Source organism: Anopheles maculipalpis, chromosome 2RL (assembly GCF_943734695.1).
Source record: "Anopheles maculipalpis chromosome 2RL, idAnoMacuDA_375_x, whole genome shotgun sequence".
NCBI classification, from domain to species: Eukaryota; Metazoa; Arthropoda; class Insecta; order Diptera; family Culicidae; genus Anopheles; species Anopheles maculipalpis.
Window position 1 is genome coordinate 44,688,167 of NC_064871.1, and position 26,810 is coordinate 44,714,976.

Consider the following 26,810-nt stretch of genomic DNA (forward strand, 5'->3'; position numbering starts at 1 on the left):
TTCACCTTTCGACCGAAGAAATCGTCGGTAAGGAGGAGTGTATTTGTGCCTGTTTACTTGTGTGCAACACAAAATTCATTAAAGCCCGTAGCACATCACGATGGGCAGCTGGCGCTGGTGGTGATGGTGGTGAAAGTATAAAGAGTTTAATAATCTTCTATAAAAGTATCTTAAGAATTCGTCGGATTTCAGTGTCACATTCAGAAAAATTGAACTTCATGTTTCTGAAAATGCTAACGTTACTTCATGATTTGGATGATGCGATTTTTATGTAGAAGTCTAACTTCGTGAGTAAGAAAAGTAGAAAAAAAGTTGTCAAGATGTTCGTTTTCAATTTTTTTTTGACTCAACGACCGACTTAACGACAGCTAACGTACAGTCCAGATGGGATTTGAATTCCGGTCCTGGCTTGAAGACCGGTGCCCCCCTTATGTCGTTTAAATTCTATAAAGAATTCAATCGTGAATCGGATAAAAATAAAACATCGGACGCGCATAAAACCTTATAAAAATAGAAAATCTATTTATAACATCAGATAGCTTTTTTATTTGTTTGTGAAAAAATGACTGTAAGTCTAAATATCTTATTTTTACTTTATATTACTAAAACTTCAAAAATATTCACAAATTTAATAAAGGAACCATTTCATTCTATTTAAAAAATATTATCAATCATTGATCTTTTCTTCTTTTTGGCTCAACAACCTACTAGATCATGCTGGTCATCGAATGGCTTACTGGAATTACTGATTCCTCGTAGGTTCAAATTCATTCCTAGTGTCGTGCATACAACGTAAGAATGAGTGAATCATTTAAATCCTTCTAAGGAATGAATAACAGTAAACCCTTCACAAACAGTTTTAAAAACTCATTTGTGATTTGAGACGCAAAAAGTTTTAACAACTCACTTAGGATTCAAATCGCACAGAGTTTGTTCAACTCTTTTGAGAGTCGTTATAATGAAACTCACTCAGAGGTAGTTGCTAGTCGGCAGAAGGATTCGAATCGCAAAGGGTTTTAAGGAATCACTTGAGAATAGCTCTCTGCGTTGCGAATCCCAAGTGAGTTGTTACAACTCTTTGCTTTGCTTTGCTTGGTCTTTGCTCAAAAGAGTTGGTATAAGGTATAAAGGTTGGTATAATATGATAAATAATTGTCAGATAGAAAATACACAATAACCCTGTGGGTTCAAACGGCAGGACCGGGGTTCAAATCCCATCCAGACCGTCCCCACGTAGCGTGGACTAACTATCCAACTACGTGGTAAAGGCAATCTGGTAAGCCATTAGATGGTCGGCGAAACCAAGAAGAAGAAGAAAAAGAATCCTGTAGGATTACAACAAAAATATGAACTAATTCCATGGTCTGTAGCAACTTTAATATAGTTTTTTTTTATATTCCAGAAACATAAAATAGTGTTGACTAAGTTGTTATTTAGTATTGTTTGAATTTGCAGAAGTTAGTAGTAATATTGTAGCATACTTGCTAAACATCTCACTAGAGTATAGCAGAAATAGAGTAGCAGAAATTCACCAATTTAACAAATAACCTGCCTTAGCCAAGAACGAATTATTTCCGGCACATTTTAGGCAGACTCAGCAATCGATCGCACTGCGACCGACCAGTTCAATAATAGTGACACATTTCTTGCAAGTGCAGTAATCGATCGCACTGCGACACATTTTAAGCGTACGTAAACATTTTTGTACTAAATGAAATAACAAAAAGAGCTAAAAAGTAGTATAGGCCCTCAGGATGTGCGCAGCAAACTCACATGCAAACTCCACAGTCGTTTGTGAACATGACTGAGAAGGACATTTAGAAAATATTAAAACTTTTGGTTTGTAAAATCCAAAAAAAAATCTTATTTTAAGTAGTTTTAATAAATTTTTAGTAATTCAATCAAGTTTCTACTCAAATCATGTTTATATATAATAATTTTTTCCGTATATTGAGCCATTTAAATTAAAAAATATGACTCACTATGGAATTATTTCAATTATAATATGAACTGTCTCGTTTAAATGATGAAATAAGTTAGTGAAATGTTTTTATAAATTAGTCTTATACATAAGCTAGCTTTTGAGACACTAAACAATAATTTCAAATAACTTTCCTCATTTTAATAATGATTTATTTAAATAATATTTTTAAGTCCTACGCTTAATGATCACAATCTACCGTGATTTTTCACACAAGCTTGCATGAGATGAATCTCGTACAACTTTAGGGCCTTTATTACTCTTTAGCCGAAGTTTTTGAGTGTCTCCCTACCCAAGGTAAGGCCTCAAACCTCAAACAAACCTGTAAGGGAAATTCCTTCGCAACATCCAAAGTCGGCTGGCCGAAATGCTCCGCCGATGAGCATCGAGAGTCCCCTTACCAAAGGTAAGGCCTCGATGTCTCCAACGTTCCAGTGAGGAAGATTCTCATCTAGAATCTTTAGACTGCCTGGACAGTCAGATAAAGGAAAGATATTGGTCCGCAGAGCAAGCAATCACGTTGTTCCGTTCTCGTCGCGATTATAAGTCTGAATACAACTCTTCTTCTCCACCACAATTCAATTATTATCCAAATACTTGATGATAAGGAAGTTGTTTGAAAAACTTGAGACGATGTGGTAGTCTAACAAGGTGTTAAATTCCATCTTGATCATCTTATTGAACGCAGAACTGATGACTCGATCAAGAGTCCGAAAAGGTAGTCGTTATTGGTAGTCGGTATTTGAAGATGTAATACCACAGAGAACTAGAAAAAAAAAAAATGAATCCTACACCATTTTCGTTTTATTCGTAAAATACACATTTTCTTCCATTAGATTACAACATACCAAATTGCAGTCATTCTTAACATGCCATCCTTTTCGTTCTCTCTCTCTCTCTCTCTCTCTCTCTCTCTCACTCTCTCTCTCCATGGAAACCGCATCCATGTAAAACTACCGATAAGCGGTCAGATAGCATGGTGAATCGGGCATAATTTGCTCGTTTGTCACATGTTGTGTGATGCTACCGTCCACAACGGGCTCACCTTTGTTGCATGCATGTCTTCCGCTATCTGCAAATCGTGTGACCTTCTACAGGTTTTCCTTTCTACCCATCCAAAAAAATAAGCAAAAGCCAACAAGACAAAACAATAACGTGAGGCTCGTCGGCACACGAGGCTCGATTCCGCACAGTACACCGCATCGCCCGTTTTGCCGTCGGCCCGAAATTAAATTATTATATTTAAATGCGTCTATAAATAAATTTTACACTTCAACTCGGTCATTCGACGCGGTCAGCGGACCTGTCCTTCCACGCCATATGAGGAAAAACCATCTGTGGCGGTGTGTGTAAGTATGTGTAAAAAATGAAATAAATATTTACAGGCATCAAGCTTTTTGTGCCGGGGCTATGGTTTACGCTGGCCACATTTTAATCATCTCATCCGTTGCACAAACACAAGCCTGATTGGTGTTGCTGCTGCGGTGAAGTGTCGGTCATCGATTCCCCATTTGCTCAGCATGAAATTGGCAAACTTCGATGATGGACCTAATGAAATGAGAGTGGTTGGTAGTGTCGCTTTGCAAAAAAAAAAAAAAAAAACAAAAGAAAAAGAAGCCGAAGAACCGGACAATTACTTTCGGTCAACATAATTGGCAGTATTGAAGGGCTCGGTTGCCCTACGGTAGGCTTCCGTCGCTTGTTGTGGTGACTGTTTGACAGTTGGTTTACCGAAAGGAAAAAAGGCTCCCACCGTTTGTAATGGTCGAAATTTAACGATCTCTTTGACACCTTGAGGCTCAAATTTACGGGATTGAAACGGGAGATGCGGGATCCAGCAGAAAACCCCAACCCAACACTGGCACGCTGCACCGCAAATTAATAACGCAAATGAGCGATCCGATCGAGATCGGGCAGCAGAACGCATCATTTGTGGGTTCAATGTTTTGGCCATCGGGTATCGAAACAAGCGCACCCGATGGTGTGCTTACGTTGGAACAGGCAGTTTCGTGTCCGGGAAAGGGATCGTATTTTGTCGGGATGAGTGTGTAATGTGAAAGTTAATGTGCGGTATAATCGGCTTACAGTGACAGCTTTGTTTGTTTGATGCCAATAAATGATGTTGTCAACGTGTTGTTCATCTTTCTTGGCTGCACTTTTGTAAAGGTTATACGTTTTGCGTGAGATTTTTTGGGATAAGCTTGAAATATTTAAGTGGTTTTAAAGCCATTATTGTCATTAGCTTTTTAGGTTTGATATTTATAATTAATGAACATATATTTTTTGATGAGAAATAAATTTGCTCTGCAATACGATCAGGCCATCTTTCAGGAAATAATTTTTACTGTTTATATTGATTTTCGGGAAAACCATTAAACGTATTTTTTATGACATTTAGCAGTTTTCTAGTTGGAACTTTGTTTAGTTATAGTTATGTTATAATTTATATGTTTTACGAAGACGATGTTGATTATCCTTTTTTTATCTTTGTTTGAGTTTTTTACTTTTATTTTAGTTTTTTTTTTTCAAGGAAAACTTCAGCACTTTTGGTGTGTTGAAGTATTTTATCGTCTTTTTGTCAGTCAGTAAAATACATGTAAAATACATGTATTACAAAATAAATTTTCTGTTTAAATTTAAAATTATCTTTTCTGTCTCTTTATATTTTCATTTTCTCAACCCGTGCAATGTACAACATATTCAACATATTCTATACTATTTAAAGTTTTTCCACGCTAGATAAAGATTTTCAGTAAGAAAACAGCATTTTCTGCTTTTGTTTTTCTCCATACATTAATCCATTTTATCTTTTCCTCTTCTTTAATTTTTTACTTTTTGATGTTGTTCCATAGGAAAACCCTTGATTTTTTAACGTGTTCTAACAGCATTATTATCATAATCTTTTTTAGTTCCAAGTAAAGCGTTACTCTAAATACATTTTTCTGTAAAAAAAACACAAATTTACAATTTACAATTTACTGTCCCTTCAAACGTCAGTCAACAAAACGAAAATAACAACCAACAACACAAAAGCACATTTGTGCCGCTAATGGCGTATAATTGCATCATAAACAAAACGCAGAAGCAATAAAACCCAGGCACTGTGTACGTATCTTTAGCATCTTATCAACAAAAGCCGATTCACATTCATTTTTATTTCATAAGCACTCGGAGTGTGTGTTTCAGCATTTGGACGACGGAATCAGACGTCAGACGATGTGTACGCGGCAGCAAGCGCATAAATAAAACAAAACCAGCCAGAACGTACACACACACACGCACCACCTGAAGCTCCACCTTCAATTCAAGGAGGTCAGGAATCGAGTTTTCCAACTGGTTTACCGTTTTTTGCGCGAGGGTGTAATATCAGGTGGAGCTTACGAATGTGCGGGCCCACCATCAGGCGGGGATGAGGCAAGTGTGTATTAGAAAGGACGCTAGATATTGCTGTGAGTGTGTGTGTGTGTGTGTGTGTGTGTGTGTGTGTGTTTGTGTGTAGTACGAGGCCGAAGGTAAATTCAGGAACGGAAATCCTTACCACGGAATGCCTCGAAGTCTGTCCGAAACGACGACTTTCTCCTTCTCTACATATTCCACCTACTGTCAGTAGCGTGTATGTGTGTTTTTCTTGCGTCTATCCAGCTCCAGGTGGAAGTAAATAAATTTATGGTGGAAATAATTTAAAAGCAAAAGATAATTGACTTCTGTTTTCGGTTAGATCGCCGACCGAACGAGTGTGTGGTGGGATGTTTAACGTGGATAATTGATTTAATTGATGTTTTGTTTTTGAGGAAATTGTTGGCGCAACGCTGGCTTGGCTCGTTTTGTTTGCTGTAAGAGTTGTGGTACTGCTTGCCAGTAGGACCTTTGAGGTTGGTCCTAGTAGGCAGCAGAGCAATGAGTGGTATTTGCTGTGACACAAATGTTTGATGGAAGAAATTGCAGTGTATTGAAATAGTTCAACAAAAAGTTTTAAAATGTACGCATTTTTGTAATTTTGTTAGGATATTATTTGACGAGCATTGGTATCCACTAGACATAGAGAATTGTTACCATTGTTGATGTATTTCATGAACTAGGGGTCTTGGTCTGTGTATACTACTGTACCGATAAATAAAGTGACTTTGCATTTTTTTTCTTAAATGGTTTTTTAATAAGGCCAAATGAAGGTCATAACCTTCCGATGCAATTGGCACATCTTCCACCTCATCTCCCACTCCTCGAAGCAGATGGAAAACGCGGATGTTGAGATGTCCTTTAGTTCTCTTCTATCTCCTCGATAGTGTCAAAATGATATCCCCGAAGCGGCCGTTTTAGCTTGTTGAACAACCAGAAGTCGGCTGGTGCCAAATGTGGCAGTATGGAACAATATGGGTGCCAGTTGTTGCGAAAAACTCCCTCAAAATGATGGCCGTATGGGAAGGTGCATTATCGTGGTACAAAATCCAGCTGTTGTTTTTCCAAAAATCCGGCCGCTTTCACCTGATGGAGGTTCCGAAAGGTCTCGTTGACCACCAAATCCTGGATTCGGACGACGTGGGCATCGTCGGTTGAGGTGGATGGTCCCTTCGGACGGTCCTAGTCTTCAACCTTCTCACGACCATTCTTGAACTCACTGTACCATTTGTACACATTTTTCTTCGACATAGATTCTTCCCCAAAGGCTTTTTGTAACATCCGCAATGTTTCCGCCGCGTTTATTTCATTTCGCAAACAAAATTTGATACATGCGCGCTGCTCCACAAACTTGGACATGGTCAATATGGAAAAAAACACTTGGCGCAGCTCCGAAAATATATTGTCCCACCTAGCCGGGTTGATGTTGTGACTTGAAAGGTGGAAGAACGTGGCGAAATTTGACATATAATGTCACCTTAAGAACACAGGAGTATGTCATCTACAGTATTCTACAGAGTTCTAAATTGAATGTAGAATAAACCATTCTCTTTATCGCTTGGAAAATGAATCTTTTCATGCCGTCGATAACCTTGAAACCCCTTTCTAGCGAATTTTGTGGATCTTTTTAGAAACTAATATTTTAAGCCTTTAAAGATTATTGATTTGAATATTGTTGCTTTATTTTCGTTGCTACATGGTTAACATTGTAATTCGATCCAAACCATTCTTTGAACAAGATTTTGGCTTAGATTTTGTACTTTAAAATTATGGCTGTAATTTGATCTATTTTGAAAAGTTGGTGATTTATATAATAATTGAGTTTCATTTCAAATTAACGGATGTCTAATATGGATTGTCGAGAGACATCTAACTGCATGAAAATATGTAACATACTACTTGTCAACTCTCACCTGGGAGCAGCCCTCAAAAGCTGTTTGTCGCCATGTTCATAAAGAACTCTTAAGAAGCTATCAGGAATCAGCTGAAATACAACCTCAAGAACTGATATGTCAATTGAGTTTCCTTAAGCATTCTTTCGATTACATATTCATGGTACTATTTATTGCACACTAAACATCCTTGAAGGATCTTCATGACAACTTCGACCCACTCGAACCAATGCAAGAATATTGAGTGTCATCATCATCATTTAATGTTTCTTAAATTCTTCAGTAGCCTTTGAATCTACAGGGACAATCGTTTGAAGAATACGATTCGCCTAAAAAGGACAATTAAAGTTGCTACAGTAATTATATTGATATTAGGAAAAACAGACATTAAAACTCATACAAATATTGGTATGTTTAACAGTAATAAAAATTGCAAATCCTTAAATACTGTAACGGCGTTCAAAATTTATTTCTGAGACAAACGAATTACTGAAAACTCAGTAATTTCGATGGTCTGGTAAAAGGCTTTTTAGTCAAAATTACTTTTGCTTAAATCGCAACTATCTGATAGTCCATAAAAAATAAGGAAACGTCACTACAAACAATATTTCCTTAAGATTCTACTATATTTCCTTAAGATTTCCTTAAGAAATATATTAACAGATATTTCAATAGCTACCATTCAGCTTCAAATGAGAAATGTTCGCTTCCCAAAAAGAAAATTTTACAAGTGTGAAATTATGCATAACGTTTTATATACCTTCCTTTTGGCAATTGCACACTGCAAGTACTAATTAAGTAGCAACTTTGTAGCAACAGATTCATAATAGATTTATTCCATCGATTAATAATACGGACAGCTTCTACGGTCGCAATCATTAGCTTATATGCAATTGTCTTAAAAAATTACAGTGTTTCGATATGATGGAAGTCGTTTACATTTAGATAATTGTGATGAAAGCGTTCATTTTATTGAAGTTATATGACAAAAGCTTAAACTTTAAACCAATGTGTTGTTGAATGAACAGTTGACGTACCAACCAACAGTTACTCGGTGATCGAAACTCCCTCAAATCTGCTATTCTTTCGCGCAACAGTGCGTTAAATAAGTAGCTCCCGATCGTATCTAGTCCGGCATTCCCAAGCAGCGGCCGGCCGCACTTTAATCGACATGCAAATCCGGTCCGGCTTCCATGTTCCGCCATTGCTCAAAACCGGACTACTGGTCTAGCCGTACTCGCCTGCCACGGTCTGAGCAAATGAAGCACAGCAAATTACTACGTTTGCCCCGGTGTGGTGTGCCAACCTTGTACTTGAAGCATGATAAATTGGGAACGGCCCCAAATAGAGTCGCCAGCCATTCAGCTCCATTGCTTTGTGGCTACCGCATGTTTGACGTTTCAATCTACCCGAACCACTTCTTCGCTATGACAGCTATCTAATTTGCATCCCATCACAACACGTACAAGACACTGTGTACACACGTACAGAAGACAGAAAAAAAAACTCTCGATGGTGCATATGGCGTCAGGGTTGCTTCTTCCTACACCCTTGAGCGCGACTTCCGATCCGATGATAAGATCGCGGAATAATAAAAAAAGGGTCTGCAATGTTGCTGTGCCATGGCGCCCGCAGTTTTTGTTCACGCCGGTTCGTACCGTAAAACAGGCTCGACGCCATTTTCGATAAAGCGCATTCCCAGGTCCACCCCATCCAGTAGGCGATTAGACATCAAAGGCCGGCGCTGGTCGGATCAATGGGTTGGCGAAAACCAATATTGATTTCATGCATTCTTCCCAAACACGATGACAGCGAGCCGAGCGAAGCGAATGAAGCGAAATGGTGTCCGCAGAGACATTCCGCGGCCGAATGAACGGAGGATGCAGGACATAAAAAAATAAACATCCCGATCGAATGGTGGTCGAACGAAAGCACAAGGTTTTTGGGAAAAGGGGAAACACGGTTGAGTTGACAACCGGCATGAACAAACAAAGCATAAATAATAACAAAAGCATAAAAGTATGTGCCTTGTACTTAAGCGATCTTCCAAAAGCAAACGGGGATCGCTCGGTTCCTTCGGCTTTACCTCGCTTCGGAGTCTTTACTTTCGACGGCGGTACGGCGACAGCGACACCGAAACCTGTTATGCTGATTGTGCCGCCTTTGCCGCCGATCGGTGCCGCATCAGCAAATTATTATAATCTTATAATTTATTTTAATAATTTTATTACATTTTTATTCCGATTTGAACGGCGATTTTCGGCGGTTTTCGGGTTCTGTCATCTTTAACCGCTCCGGACAGGACAGCGCGGCTTACGCGGCTGGTATTTTGTATTGTAAATGTGTGTTTTGTTCTGGTTTATTCTCGAGCGGGAGCTGGTTGGAAGATGCTTTTAAATCGGAATTCTTTTGAACATTGGTTTGTAGGAAGCAAACCTGTTAAAGGAAATCGAATACATTCTTGTTCTGGAGTTAAGTAATTTTACATGATTCAAGTAATGTCTCATAAGGCAGGATTTCATTAATCGGAACAATCAATGCAGGATAAGCTCCAGACGTGTATTTGTTTGTTATAACATAAGCACATCTTTTTAGTCACTAAGCCTGTATAACTTACAATATGACAAAACTCACTGTTTGATTTAGAAAAACGATCGACGACAGGGTTTCACTCTGAGAGTTGATTGCCGGTTTTACTTCTGATACCTCGCATTCGCCATCAATGGCCATTGCTTAAAGTTTTGGGGCTAGATTCGAAACAACAACGAAAGGCTGTATGGCATAAAATAAATTTTCCTCTGTAGGAACGTTGAAGACATGGAAACCTACACTTGCGTAAGGTTGAGCTAAATGTCTTAAAATATTTGACACGTATATTTAACCAGATTTAGAGTTTACTGCTTTTTTTAGAGAACGTTAAAGTTTAATTTACCAAATTTATAACGCATCCGATATATCGCACCTTGATACGTACGGTAGTCCTCTATGGGGACAAGTCCCGGACGATGCTGACGGAGGACGCCAATGTACTCGCCATTTTCGAGCGGCGGGTGTTAGGGACTCTCTTTTGCGGTATGTTTGAGTAGCGCAAGAGTACCAGCTAGCTGATATGTTTTTCGATGAAGACGGTCTTGACGGAGAACCGGGAGGATGGTTAGGGTAGTTGATGAGGATACCGGATTCATGCCAGGAAGGTGCTGACGAGACGTGATCGTTGGTTGATTCAGGTGGAGAAATTTAACCCTGAACCGAGCTCCCTGAAAACGGATCGGCAACCTGGACTTGTCCTCAAGACTTGCTCAACCGTGAGGAAGTCAAGTAAAAGAAGGAGAGGAAAGTGTCACAACGTTGTGGCGAGTTCAGCAGTGTGTTGATTCGCACGAATAAGTTAAAATTCAGGATGATATTGAGCTGTCTGGTATAAGTATGATAAACAAATCTTCGTTACGACAACGGTGACAGTAGTGAGGACTAACTATCCAACTACGTGGTATCGGCATTCCTAGTGATCCATTAGATGATTGAAAGGTCATTAAGCCAAGAAGAAGACATATTCGTTCACAAAAATATTTCTAATTTAAATGAATACAGCTTGCAATTCCCTTCTATTTATTTCCAATATTGAGGGGGAAAAGTAATATTTTAGCAATTCTTGGACTGCTTGGAGTGCAAGATGACCAGCAATTTTGGACATGGTGTACACAATTTATACACAGAATAGGATTTTACCACACTTGCTCAGATGAAGTGAACATATCAGTCCTGTCATTACTAAAGCACCATGGTTTCAGAAGCATATTGTGCAGAAATGGCTAATACTAGTACGCTTGGAAAACCCTTGGATATTCTTCAATGTGTGCTGTAGCATCAGCAGTTATCACTCGCGCAGTAATTTTAGAGAAAATTAATTAAGTTAAAAGAGTTTAGTGATATGTGTACAAGTGACCTGAAAGTACTGCAGAATGTGCTGTCAGTTTAGTACGGAAATAGATCCGTTTTTATATTAACAGCACTAGATTTCGCTACACTTTTTGCTGTCTTTGACAGATAAGAGCGAGTCAAGAAATGGAACTATTAGGCGCTCTACTAATTATTCAAGATATCTAAATTTTTCCCTAATTTTTTTCTTTTCCTGTAGTTTATAAGGATTGCTTGTGTCTCCTTACACTATTTAAAATGGTTTTGTTGGGTTGCTTTTCCATTCTCACTCGGATACGTATCACAAGCAACCGATGCGGGTATCGTTGACAGGTTTACATTCGGCCAGAACAAACCAGAAGTCCGTGGCCTGTCACAGTAACAGAAACATAATTTAGTAATTATGTAGCGATATTAATTGGCTATTATTTTCCGTTTTTCCATCACTTGTTGTGGCTTGTGGGATGGGTCGTGTCTTAACTGTCAGCGCGGTTTGTGCAATGGTTTGTGACCAATCGGACGCTTTTTTTCTGCTGGAGGATCCTGCTTCATTTGAGCAGGGATGACCGCTCTTGTTGTCGCGGGATAAATATTGATACTTCTTGGGACGATACCACACGGGACCTTGAGTTGTTAGGTTAGGAAGCCAGCAATGAGGGTTTGAATTACATCCCTGCGTCGGTTTCGGTCGGTCGTCTTGCGGTTACGGAAGGTGCCTTCCGTTTCTGGGGTTTATGTTTTTTTTCTTTTGTTTTTCGAATAAAGCACCCAAACTACTAATCTTCCATCATTTAAGCAGTGAACCAGGAACGAGTGATATGTATGCGATGCGATGCAAGAGTTTAGGGAGAGTGATGGTAGTAAAGTGATATCTATAATCGATTACAATTTAATAGACTATCATCATCGTCAATTGTTATTACTTCATTCCGTGCTGCAACGTGCTGCGTGCCCGTCCGTCTACTGGCAAAGAGGCCAGTGTTGCGTGTCATCGTGCCGTTTTGACGATTTTGTAAACACGTTTTTAAAAAACATTATACTGTTGCGGTTTCACTCCGACACGGGCTCGAGGCTTACAAATGGTTTGAGGCACCACTATTCCCGTACTACGGTAAACGATGTACAAGTAGAAATTTAATTCAAAGGACCTACAAAGTAGCATGTGTTACTCATACGATATTGAAGGATTTAATGAGAAGCTCGTCTCAATCGTTAGCGTCAAATGAACCTTTTTTCTCATATAAAAATTATCTGAAAGTATAGAATCGAATATGAAAAAAGTCCTGGTACATCGTGGTGCTTCATGCAGTAAATTAAGAATTTTATAATTACACCCACACTGATTCCCCTACTAACCGGTCTAATTGTACGGCTAATGCATGCAATATTTTAACCAGAAAGAAACAAAACCACAACAATATTTATATTCCCTCGTACCATATCAATGTGACCTGACGTTACGAGCGTCGAAACGAACGTCGCTAATGAAAATGGCGCGTAAAATCCATCCTAAGCCTCTGTTTTCTTGTAATTTTGCGGTTATTTCATTTAAGCCGGCTGTCAATCCGGATCGTACAGTATTCGTAGTAGTAGTAGTAGAAGCAGTCATCGTCGACATTTGAGATACACATTTAGATTATCCTCCGATCCACTGATCGGTTTTCCGGTCGGAATCGTAAACAGTGGGATTATGCGAGGTTGAAAAAGAGTTTCGTTGTAGCATCGTTTCCGTTATGCGAAGGAAAGACGCCATCGAAGCCATCCGGCATGTTTGACGGACGGACTAACTCTATTAACCTTTCAGCGACCAGCGTTGCGCATTGGTTCCGCTGCATCACCGTCAACGTCCATCCACAGCAGAAGCAGGCATGGCTGTGCCCAACAAACAAAAAAAAAAACATATTAAAAAAAGACGTCTAACCATTAAAGTAAACAAATTGTCAGTAAAACAAGCATTCGAAACTGTACAGGGTGAAAATTGGCCGTGCAGAAATATAACTCAAACATTGTACTACTATTGGTGGTAGTAACCGCGATTGGACCCCGACCGAACCGACGATTGAGAGAAGGCAATAGTGCCGCGAAGATCTTGGGTCGGTTCAAGCTGTTAAGGCTTTTTTTTTATTTTCAATCCTCCGACCATCGTCATCAGCACTTCATAAACATTGGATGTCCGTGGATGTCGATTCGCCAGATCTTGTCGTACTGTGGGTGCGGACGAGGACTTTAAGGCGCAGAATTTATTGAATTATATAAAAGTGAATCGTTAATCTTTCATCACAGAGCTAGAAATCCATGGTATCAAAAGAATAAAAAAATGAAAATGAATTTAAAATGTATTACCCTGAAAACTAGGGGAAAATGTGGTAGAGGAAATATCAAAACGAAGAGAAGAAACCACAAGTCGTTTTAATAAATGCCCTCTGATTAAAAAAGGTCAGTAGTCCATTAGCGTGACTTCTTGTACTACCTTCTGGTTATATTAGATTGCTTAGTAAGTTTATTCCGGACTTTACTTGGACTTCACTCTGGAGTTCGGTTCATCTGGAGTATCACAGTATCTGGCTTTTCAATGGCGGAGTCAAAGTCAAGTCGTGAATCCAAACCTGTACCCCTGTTCTACTGTACACACGACAATAATTTACAGAAACCGATAAGCTAATCTAAATATCGGAAAAGGGAATTCAAAATTCAAAACATAATTAGGACATAACCTAAACCATGAAAGTACAACATTTCTGCTTGTCCAGTAGGAATGAGCACATTCAATCCTTTTTCAGGAAAATTCATCCAGAAAACTTGAATTTTGTTTATTTGTTTATTATTATTGAAACTTCGATTCACTCTTTCTGTGTCCTTACCACGGACCACTGTGTACCGGATATGTTGTAAGGAGAAAAAAAACACACACACACACACACACTCACAAACTGTGTGCGAAAGTGTGGTCAGCGATTTGTGCCGTGTTTTCTTTCGCACCACAACAGAATGGTAAATAAAGTTGACTAAATTATTGTGCTGTAAATATCGATAATTTAATTAAAATTTTGACACCAAATTGAGGAATAAATTAGTGAAATTATGATCGGGCCCAACACGGCCAACAGGCGGTGGTCAGAAACCAGCAAGAAGCCCTCACTGCATAGCTTCCGTTGATCGGTTCGTGGCCGGCCGGTTTAGAGATGGAAACTCGTAAAATGATTTTTCCGAACCACGCTGAAAGATGTAAAACTGTTTGCTCGTGTTAAGCTTCATTTCCCATCCCTCGGGAAGACCTCCCCCTTCGCTTAGAGTGTGGTTCCCGCGCAAACGGGATTAAATTCGTCACAGACGTTCGCTAGACGCTGGATGCAGATTCTCAGCGCTTTTTGCTTTGAACTCTAGTGGTGTTGACCCTTGTGTACGCTTGATCTACCCTCCCTCCAAACATCAATCTTTACAGCATTCGCCGGGGACTGATCGATCCATCGCGCCCAGATATCTCGGTCGTCGGAAGCAAATCTTCGACTTGCGCACTCCGGGCGCAGTGTTTGCTTTCGGCTGGAGCTATGGCTATATGGTGGTGAACGTTAAAACGGGTTGGAGTTTACGATCCTATAGCCGCTGGCGGGGACCCGGGTGCCATAAAGTAGCATTTCCAATCGTACACTGCGAACTGTGCGGAACGAAAGTTACTTTATCGAGTCTAATTTTTAGTGCTTAGCTGTCCCGTGCAAAAAGAAGATAACCAAAAAGATTCTTGAACTGGAAGATTTATTTTATCTTTGCTCGTGCTCTTCGGGAGCAAACGAATGGAACTGTTTTGTGTGCTGTGTGGGACCTACTAGAATTGGCTAGAACGGCCGGATGGTGTTCTTTCGCTGTGGCTCTGAGGTTGATTGATATGGTAATCGGAGGCTTCAGCAATTCACTCGGGTGAGGAAAACCGTTCTTCTGGTTCATTTTGAGGTTACTGGTTGGCTTTCCATCGAGGATCAAACCACCGCTTTGAAGCACACCGCACAGCGCAGTGGTCAAATTGGTCAGCCAGCCCTGCCGTCTGCACGCAAAAAAGTGCATGAAATTCAAGTTACGGCCGACAAACTCCAGACGCCCTAACCAATTAGATTGCTTTATTAACCTTGCGAGGTGGAAGCGAACGAACGACACTTAACCTGGGCGCACGGGTGTACCACCCTGTGCCTTTGGTCAATCCGCTACGCGCCATAGCGAGCCCTTTCTATAAATCATCGGTTTGCCACCGTCCGCCGATCGGCTGGGAGGTGTGACACTGACATATGGGCAATTGAGCGGGGTAATTAAACGCGCTTAAGCGCGTTATCAAGTGACAACCATTTATCACCTGCCAAGTGACACCTGCAGTGGCCCGCAACACCGTGGGTGCGTAACGCCGGGATGCAGGGCTCCATTCGATTCGATCCGAGAAAAGCGTTACGGCACGAATAGATCAGCGGCTATTGGATCAGTGGTGAGCAACTCACCGAAATGAAGTAGAGCTTTCGAAAGTGATAAAGTACATGTTATTTGAGGTGCATCTGTAATGCTAACATTTTGTTATTATTATAGTAAATTAATTATTCAAGATCATTTGAGAAGAAAATTGACTACATAATGTGAATTTCTTAGCTGAAGGATGGTGCTGAATATCACAGAGGAACGATACTAGACTGCAAAACTACACCCTGCACATTGAAAACGCTATCTGGTGCTCTATTATTGTTATGAAGGCTGCTGGTCTGCTGCAGAGTGCTTGATCCAGGATCTAGTGTCAATTCAATATCCCTGCCTTTGTATTTTTCAATTAAGACCTATCTGGGACGTCCTACGACATTTTTATGGCCAGATTAGTCCACCAGAACCGGGCGAGTCTAGGGTCATTTGCTGCACCATAGTAAGATTATTGTACAGTTCTTCTCCGTATCAAAATCCTGGATCAACAATCTTTTTTAATATCTTCTAAGCATTCATAAGGGGGGCCCGGTGGAGTAGGCGACAGCGACGCCGGTCTTCAAACTGCAGGACCGGGGTTCAAATCCCATCCAGACCGTCCCCCCGTAGTGATGTCTGACTAACCAACTACGTGGTATCGGCAGTCTAGTAAGCCATTTCGATGACCGGCATGACCTTAGAGATCGTTACGCCAAGAAGAAGAAGAAGAAGCATTCATACGTACATACAATTTGATCTTAACATTGAAGCAAGGTTTTGATATCTAAGTTGTTGTTGGTGCTTACAATTAGCCCACGATATCTGAAGTGTTGTTGGACGTCTACCTGTATATGATCCCTTCTGATTGTCCTACTACATCGGTGAGCCTCAAACCTAGAATTTCTATGTCGGCAGCATATACCAAAATAGTGATTGACTCATACAAGATAGTCTCCTAAAATTCTACTCCCAAGTCTAAGATGATGACAGGTGATCAATTGTCTAGACTTAGTGCTTCGTAAAAGCAAAGAGCCTCCATATAATTTTGTTCAGGATACAATACAATATAGAATACAAAAAATCTATTACCCAAGCCACAAGTCGTCCGACGTATCCATAATAATAGCACTAGAACAGTTTAGTAATATCTGTATGAATTGTGATACTTGAACTCAAGACAAATCAAGACATCGCCACATTGCCGACCACTGATCCGATCCGTTCGCTTTCCGTCTGCCTGAAGAAAAGAATGTCGGAATCTTTCGGTCTCCAGTGCTAGAGCTTTACATATCAAAACCCATGTCCTACTCGCACTTGGCACCGTTTCCCTGCTTGTTCCCCAGCCTCTGCCTGCCTCCTATTGCCTGCGCTTGAAAGTGCTATTAATTAACATTTTTTATTTGATTTATTCTCGGTCTCGCTCGCTCAACACAACGCAGCGCAGTGCTCGCGCCAACCCCCAACTACCGCACTGTGAAACGTTCAACGACACATAAAAGTATACCGACGACTTATCGAACCGTTCCAATCTCATTTATGAGTGGTCGCGTTTGTTCAACGATTTTATTGCAACCCGTTGGTGTGGTTGTGCGTTGCTGCTAGACGCGGCAATCGAGGTGGAGTGGAAAAAAAAGGCCAGGAGGTTGCTCAGCGCTCTACGCTAGTGAGAGACCGATTTGATTTAATGACTTGTTTATTTGCATATTTATTAATCTCATCTATTCGATCTATAAACACACAATCCTAAGACGGGCCTCTGGATGGCGAAAGCGAGCCGCGTATTCGAATGGCGTCCGTGAGTCGATCGAGCAGATCATCGAATTTCGTCGATCGATCGTTCAGCTTGTGTGCAAGTGGTTCAAGATCCAAGTTTTCCTGCCCAGTGCCGCTGACGAAGCGGGGCCAATTTTCATAAATTTGTCGAATTAAAACGATCTGCCGCTGTGCGAGAGCGTGCGCCCGGGCGCGAGCGGAATACTTTGATGATCTGATGCTCCACGTTGTGCACCGAGATTTGTGGTTGGGTCCGCGAGTTGGTCAGACTAATTGATTTCTCGTTTCGGGAGAGATCTTTCGATGCCTGGCACGATGATTGAAAGCCATATTAGCGGGCGATTGAAGTGATGTGTAGTATGGTGCGTCAGGACCGCGGGAGACCGCGTCACTTAAATCAGATCATCAAAGATAGACGATTCCGTAATGTGAGTAGCTTTTGGGCGGTCCTGTCAGTCAGTGAAATGAATGCGATCTTACTGATACTTCGGTTCGCAATTCGGCACTGGAACTTATGTAGTGACAAGAATTCGAAGCGCGGGAAGGTGTTACACGCCAAAAGCGACCACTTTGTACGGGAGTCTCGATGCCAGATGCAAAAAGCTGGAGTGTAAAACAAACTTCTAGCACGATCCATTTGGTACGATCAATTCGATACAGACGATCACGCACGATCACGAGAAGCTAAGCCAAACCGGACCGGGTGTAAAAGTGCGCACAGTACGAAGATTTATGTCCGATAATGCTAGGGTTCAATCTGGATAATTAATTCCTCCTGCCGCTCGTCGGGAGGTTTGCCCTTCGTCGCAAACCGTACCTTGACTATTCTCACTTTCGGTGTTGGTGGCGCTGTTTAAATAAATCGCATTTAATTTGTTTTCGCAATTGCATTATCGCGCAGCACTGTGGCGAGGTGTGAGTGCTACTACTCTTTTTGCTTTTTGCAACGTTGCTGCAGCTGCCGATGGAATGCAAATAGTAGTAGTCGCAGCAGTAGGGTGCTCGAGGTACAAATGATTCACGGCCAAAAGTGCCGTTGCTTGCGTAGAGAGAGAGAGAGAGAGAGAGAGAGAGAGAGAGAGAGAGATCTGGTGCTGTGGCCTGGTGTAATATCGAGAATCGCTGCAGAATAATAAGACGTTTCACATGCCCGCATCGATATCAGGTGCAGAAGAGATTGTTTGCTGCTGGTTCGCGCAAGAAGCCATTTTGCGCCCAGTTCTGTCTTGCTGTGCGAATGCGCTAAAAACCAAGTGTGAAGTTGTATCGTTTTGTAAATGTGCTGCAGATCATTTACGGGGCGCAGCATAATAAGCGAACATAACTGTGTGTTCTGTATGTTTTGCCGGTGCGTTTTCGCGCACTGCAACGTACTAGCGAGCTAATTAATTTGCCGCTTTCATCATTCTTATCCTTGAATGGGCGGCGTGTAGGAAGTAAAAGTAGATTGTCATGTGTTCATCCTCGTCGTCCTCGCTACAATTTCACTACCCACTCGTGCGTCGGTTTCGATCGAGAATGCAAATTATCGGCAGCAGCAGCCCGGCAGCAATCGATATCATTACCGGTGAGCTCGAAAGGAAATCGTGGGTACGATCAAATTGGTGACTTACAAGCCTACGCGCACCGGTGCAGTTTACGGTGGAAACAAACAACGCCAGTCACCGGTCGGGACCAGGCCTGTTGGCCTGGGCGTAAGGTAATTGCTCTGTGTAAACATTGAACCTTGCTAACTGGCCCGGCAGAAATGGGGAGCCAGCAATTAGAAGTCGACACGCCGCAACAGCTAATGATTACCCCTCTTGTTACGCGGGGGCTGAACAGGGTTGCACTTTTGGGGCAAGACGGGTGGACGGACGACGGGTGCAATGATGCTGGGTTGGGAGTGAACAAAAAGCAATCGCTGGGATAATTTAACGATACCCAGTAATAATTGTCAATCGAGTGACAGGTTTTGAATCGTATTCTACGAATGCGATCGAAGGGTTTTGTTGTAGCTACGATTCGTTCGAACGTTCTTTATAGTGATCGAGATTGCCTTTTGGTTGAAAAATGATTTAAAAATCCACCTAGATACAAGTTCTTCGTCCAAGGTGTTTTATCGCCCTAAATGTTTGCAAAAATTCTCGTCGTCTAAGAGGCCTTATCATTCAAAAGACGTTGTCGCCTATGTGACCTCATAAAAGAAGACGCTTCGTCCATCAAGAGACCACGTTTCAAGGACCAAGCTTTATGCAACATGAAATCTTGATATTGAAGAGATCTCATCTTCCAGAGGACGTTGTGTTGGACTTCATCTTCCAACTATATTCTCCTACATGACCCCACCGTTCAAGTCACATGTACGTAAAAACATAGTAATTGATGAGGCCTCGATGTTCAAGGAATTTTGTCTATTAAGAAATGTCCTAACTGTATGAAGGCCCCGTCTTAAGGGTCATACTTCCGCATACCTCATACTTCATAGGGCTCCATACCATGAGAAATAGTAATTGAAGAAGAGTCAAAATCCCTAGAGCCTTATCTATCTGAAGATCCAATAGTCACCACGGGAAAACGGTCGATCGATGGGGACTTCACTATCCCACTACGTGGAAATCAGTAAGACTAGTAAGCCATTCGATGGACGGCATGACCTTTATCGTGTCGTTAAACCAAGATGAAGATGAAAGGTCTAGAACCTAGTTTTGGATTGATTTGAAAATTGCCTCTTTTTCGAACGATTTTCTGCAGAAGAAAATAAGCATTTAAAAATTCTTCCATCCTATATTGAACTCAATATCCTATCCCGTCGTACTTTGAGCCACATCTTCCTAGAGATACCAACAAAACATTTTTATTGCTCACGGGTTTTCAAGAGGTTCCAGGAGTCATGTTCATGATCATTGCTGTCCAAGTCCTTATCTTTCTTTTCTTTATTTTTTTCTTTATTTTTTTTTTTTTTGAAATAAAATGACAAAACAATGAAAGATTTAATAAATAAATCTTGTTATTTTTGTGCTGAAGACTACGAATTGTAGGGTTTGTTGTAATTATCAATGAACTCATTTAGCAAATTGTTTTCGAATTGATTTCTTTCGTTTCGATTTTATAATATTGATAGGCATTTTGAATAAAATGCTATAAAAATTTAAAATTTTAAATTTAAAAATGGGGCGGCTCAGTGGTGTATGTGACATCGGCGCTGGTCTTCAAACGTCAGGACCGGGGTTCAAATCCCATCCGGACCGTCCCCCCGTAGTGAGAACTGACTAACCTCACTGCATGGTATTCATAAGTCAAGCAATACGGCCAGGCCGTTCTAACGAAAACAAAATTGGATCCAAAAGTGAATATTTCAAATTGAATGTAAAAATATAACATAATTTTTGTAATTAAAAATATCAGCCTTTTTCGAAAAACTTCTAGAACAAAAAACAGGTATTTATAAAGTGTTAAATATAAGTTCATTTTTGTAAAAATGAAGAACAAAAAATAAATAAACACACCATAAACTTCTACGGCAAACAAAAAGCAATTTAATTACAGGTCACCGTCAATAGTTTCGCTGCGGTTGGGCTACAGTAAATAGCAACGACGGACGGAAGTGAAAAATATTGTAAAATCAACAAAATCACTACTCAAACATTAAACCCCTCGTCATGATTTGCTTTGCCTGGCATACCATTTGCCCTTAACGAAACATTGTTTACCTTTTAGACAGGCAGTCAGCCAGTTGCATAAAATCAATTCGCGCAAATCACGCACACCACCTTTGCCTAAACTGTACACCCGCGGTGCTGTAGGTATGCCGTGTTGTTCTTGTACGAGCGGTCTAGTTTCGTTCGAGCTGCTGAATATTTGCTGCAACACTTAAAGGGCGCAATGACGTGGCACAAAAGTGCAGCTTATATTTTTGCTGGTGTAAAGTTATGGTACTCCTTGGTCGATAATCTCTAAAATAGGTACAACTGTATACTCGTCACAGATTACTACGCAACTACTGTACGAATGTTGTGGAAAGACAAACAATTCAATTCACCAGCAAAATATTGTACGATTTCTTGTTTAACTTTAATCGCAAACACTTCACATTTAGTCCGCTACATATATCAATGAAGCTTCCTCAAGAAGGCGAGCCTTTTCGCCAACGTGTGCCTTCATTGATTGATCTCTTCGTGAAAACGTTTATGCTCTTTTCACGCACGTAAAACGTTGCCGCCTATTTTAGCTCTTACCCTACCACGAATACTAGAAGACTGGTAAAACTACCCTTCTCATTGTGCCGGTGGGTAGCAAAATATTTCCAGAATGTCTAAAATAATGAACATTTCGCTACCTTCTTTACCAAACACCAAGCGCTCACACTCGGCTGGTAGTGAGTAAAAGCAATAACAAAAAAAGGGGGTGTTTGCCAGTTGTGATACACAGGGCGTCAAACGAGGTTGGTGTTTATTTAAAAAAACATTCCCTGGCTTGGGTACAGCTACACAGTTGCTGATGAGTGGCTAGGATTCATTTGTGAATGGGTGTTTGTCCTTTTGGCCCTTTTGGTCTGTGTATAATGTGTCGTGGTTTTCTTTCTGTCTTCCTCTGCATTGATGTGGTCAATGAAATGTGTATAAATTTTCATTCATAATAGTTTTTGGGTTGACAATGTGGTATTCCGCATTGACATTTTATTAAATGTTAATGCCACTCTTTAACTTAAAGAAATAGCCTTTGTGAAATGAATGTGTAATGTCCAGACCTCCAAGTACGAGTAGATTAGCTATCCATTTTAGCATAAAATCTGGTCAAGCAAGCGAGAAACATCACGCCAAGATTACTGCCAAAGAAGCAGAAAAAGAATCCAAATCTCAGGTGATGCAAACACATGGCTAACCGCTATCAGCAAACTCTGAAACCCTTGTGATAGTCAACCTCAGGTTTAAAAAATTCTTTTGATCAGAAAAAGACTTACTCCGGAGTAATGGAGTTCATGTAAGTCTTTGTCATTTCATGCGTCGTAATTCATAAATATAAGAAATTGGAAAAAATTCCTGTTGTCTTTAGCACCTTAAATACAAAGAATTATTTCTAGCGTCAGACACAAGAAGAATTGCACCCAAAGCCATCTGGAAATCTCATTGTAAAATTCATCAAGAAATTAATAACAGATGTAGTTCGAGTTAATGACTTAATCGGAACTTATTATTTGTTATGACCAACATTATTTATGTTGCTTTAAACAACAACCAACAAAAAAAGGGACAGGTTTTTTAACAACACGATAAAAACAACTCTTTATTTTTCAGGCTTAACCCGATAATCAGAGCGACACGCGAAGCAAAAAAAAAATCTGTCTTTGCTAGTTCAACTGTCTTCGCTTAATCGCTTGGTAAAAGGACCCAAAACACATCCTAACTGATCTCTAATTTATATCCTAACTCTCTCTCACTCTCTCCACGGGTATGTGGCAACAATTTGTAAAGAGATAGATTAATTGTTTAAATCAGTAAGCTTCAATCTTTTCTAAAATGCCAGGCAACAAAATCAGTATTGTCGAACTTCATGCAGGCTTTTCCAACTTTGTCCATCTTTGTGTAGGCACCCGAAAGTTTGGAGACCCTTGGCCTAATCGAACGCTTTTCCCTGACACGTAAATATTGTCATCGTGTCACATTATTACATCGAGACTTACAGCAATGCAATTGAGATCTGAGATTACCCATCAATGGTTCGCAAGTACAATAGCATGACAGGGTAAAAAGAAAAAATTAAGTTGTGTACCCTAAGGTTATGGTGAAGCAGCAGCTTACAAATAGTGATGTGAGGCGAGATCTGTACATTGTACAGATGAAAACGTGCGTATCACGTACATGTCTTTATTCACCCAATGAACAGTAGCAGATAGACCAATTAAGAATTACAAAGCACTTTACATCGTCACATCTCTCGTTCAACAGACGATATTTTTGAAATGCAAATATAATAATTTAAAACAAATAATTTCTCTTTTATTTTTTAAAAGAGTGGAAAGGCGATAAGAACGAGGTAAATCAAATTTTAATACTCTGATTAAACAACTCTTTACTTGCTAAAATTCACATCATGCTTGCTAAAGGTCAACCAAATAATATTTCACAAATAAAAACAGAAATTGGTTCAAAAAAATAATTTCTCCCATAATACACGGTACAAAATAAAACTGCCGACGGGTTTTTTGTGTTTTGCAATTTTCTTACCTCATAATCGCGAGGAATAAAATAAACCGTTTTATTTACGTTACATTTCCTGGTTTGGGTTATTACAACGTACGCAACTACACTCAGTTCTTGGTTTTCATCGCTTCTTTACTTCCCTTACATAAACTAAGCACTTAAAATCGAGTCAAAAAATAAAATCTAATAGTTTAATAATTAAGACGAAAAAAAAAAAACATCACAATTCAGTCCATACGAAAACAACATTTTAACCCTCCAGAGGAACGTGAGGGTCGTCTGTGGAGCACCATGTCTTCTCTATTGCCTTCTCTAGTACTAGTCGAGGTGTGTATGTGTGTTTAAAGCTGCCGTGCCGCCGATTACGCGATCGCTAGCGACGGTGGTTCTGGGCGCAAACCTTGATGTGCTAGCTCATGCGGATGAAGATGCTGCGATGCTGCTGCTGCGGCGGCTGCAGCAACTGCTGAGGACGTCGGTAGATGGCCAGGATACAGGTGATGCAGATGGTGAGGATGATGGTGGTAGGATGCGCCGGAATGAAGGAAATAGTTGGCAGGTGATTGCATCTTCCCGAGCGGTAACAGTAGCGGATGAAGTGGGACATTCCCGGCGTATGCGGCGGCTGCGGCTGCTGCAGCAACGGCCGCTTGATGCTGTTGGTGTTGGTGCTGCTGCTGCTGATGATGATGTTGCACCGCTGCCGCATACTCGTTAAAAGCGGTCAGATTGCTCATCAGCTGCTGCTGACTTAGATGGCGAAGGTGTTCTAGCTGTTGGTGCTGCTGGAACTGCTGGTACGCTTGTGGTTGCGACCGGTCCGTACTTTCTTCCGAATCGGACGAACTGTCCGGCTCGATGAGACTTTCGATCGTGAAGGATCGCTTTGGTTTAGGATTAGTAATGGCCGTCGTAGTTGTCACGGTTGGTGCTGCCGTTGCTGGTGGCAGGGAAGCAACACTGACCGGTGACTCAGATCCAGCAACACTTCCACCAACTGGCGTACCACCAAGAATCGTTCCACCAATGTCCTCCGGTGGCGATAAGGGCGGCGAGATCGGTGCATACACCATGCTCGGTTCCGACAGTGGCGGATAGTACGAGGCAGGATCATGATGATGGTACGTCGGGGCACCGCTCTGTGCCATGAAGAATCGGTTCATATTGGCCAGCGCGATGAATTCTTCGTTCAAACACTCCTTGTCCGTCTGGTGCAGCTTGAAGCGCTTTCGCCGACGGAGCAAACTACCGTTCTGGAACATGTCGAAGGCTTTCGGGTGCAGCGTCCAGTATGCGCCCTTGCCCGGACGGTCCGGTCTCCGTGGCACCTTGATGAAGCAATCGTTGAAGCTTAGATTGTGCCGGAGCGAATTCTGCCAGCGCTGGGTATTGGTGCGATAGTACGGAAATCGGTCGGTGATGAACTGGTAGATATCGTTGAGGGAAAGCATCTTTTCCGGCGACGACCAGATGGCCATCGCTGTGAGGGAGATGTACGAGTAGGGCGGCTTCTGGTCACCGTACGAATCACGTGATGGCCGCGGCATTGTGACGCGGGTTAGGGGGTTTCACTCACTCAACAACAACACCGCACGACAAGACTAGTGGGATTTTGGCACCAAGAATCAATTGCACACTCTCGTTGTTATTCACGCCACTTTTTTGATTCTTTTGCGTTTGCTTCGCTTCTAGCACGATTCGAGGTCACACTTTCTCAGTCACAAAGAAACAACATTTGGTACTGTGTCAGAATAATCGGTTTCTGTTCCAAGCAGCACAAATCACACACCGATCGATCAGGCAAAGCATCTACACAAAACTCCTTTGCTCTCTTGGTCCGACGATCCGTTCGCTTCAGTTTCTCGTACACAACTGACGAATCGTGCAGCATAAAAACATAACGTAACATAGCGAACAGCCACCCTCGAGGGTGGACGAGGCAAGCGCGAAGGTATGAATGGAAAAACGGTCAGCCATTCACACGAGTGTTGCTGATCGCTCGAAAGCCCATCAGTCTCCGTCTCTCTGTTTGGGTGTGTGTGCGTGAAATAACTCCCTTCTGCATCCAACCATTCACGGTAGTGCTGTGGTGAAGCTACGCCCACTTTGCCACACAAGGGTGCCAAGCTTCCCCTACTTTTCTTTTCTACCCTTAACGCTACGGCGCTACCCTTGTTGGCAACGGCGCAAGTGCAGCCTACGTCGACCAGGGCAAATACACAGTTTTATTTCCATCAAATATTTGCCTTTTTTGCAAACTCTCTATATCTTTGGATTGTTTACGTGTGCCTTCTGTGTGTGTTTGTGGAGCGAAAGATTAAAAAAAACTGGCGACGTTGCTTAAGTAAATTACATGATTAATTATGAATTTACGTTTTATCGTGGATAATGATTTGTAGAAAATTTAATGATTCTCTTTCCATGGTTGGAGCTCCCGTTACTAGTTGTATACTGCAGCTGTTGTTCAGAAGCGATTGTTTTGGAGGTTTTTTTGTTGTTGCTTTTTTTAATGCTCATGTGTAACCTCATCACAGGCTTTGAGGAGTTAGGTTTCAGGGTGCCCACTACCAATTAGGAGTTGCCCCACGAACAGATTCATGCTGCTGTTGATGATGATGATGTGCATGCTAAACGGAAACACTGAAGTCATAAAAAACCAGCAAAACCTTATGTCTATGAAAGATGGTTAACTGATCGTTTGGTGTTTTTTTTTTTGTTGGTCGCATTTCTTCTCCTTTAGCATTGAATTGATTTTTTTTTTCTTTGCTCCACTGTTTTCTACCGTAAAAGGAAAAGGGGGGGGTTTGCGCCGCATGAGCTGCTTCTATTTGAATTACGTGGTAATTAGCTGTAAATTTAAAATCAATTAGGCTGGCCGCTGATCTTCTCTTTGGCGGAATAAACTGATCGTATGGTAATTTAGGTAAACAGTTTCGAGCAAATGAACGCGAGGCAGAATTTGGGTAAAGACCCAATAAACATTTCCTTGTGGCTTCTTGTCTCTAATGGGGTTTTATTCGAGTTTTATTAGGAATGTATCAAATGAAACTTGTGTTGGAGCAAGATAGTCGCTAGATAATGGTAAAAACTTTGTCATGAGCGTACAAAAATATATTTCATCTTTATATTACATATTTTTACATTACCAATTTGAAGGCCATACGGGAGGATAAACAAACAAAAATAAAGATCATTATTGTCCCTGTACATTTCAGATATTTTTATTCAAAGTATAACAGA

General features: G+C 41.0%; 2 protein-coding genes across 2 annotated transcripts in view; both read right to left on the reverse strand.

Annotated features, from left to right (window-relative positions):
• Nucleotides 1-26,810, reverse strand: part of LOC126556838 (DNA damage-binding protein 1) — a 412,736-nt gene that overhangs the window by 181,222 nt on the left and 204,704 nt on the right. The gene's annotated exons all lie outside the window — the stretch shown is intronic.
• Nucleotides 23,933-25,117, reverse strand: LOC126558243 (fork head domain-containing protein FD4-like). The gene has a single exon (XM_050214214.1). The coding sequence runs from the start codon at nt 25,115-25,117 to the stop codon at nt 23,933-23,935; it is 1,185 nt and encodes a 394-aa protein (XP_050070171.1).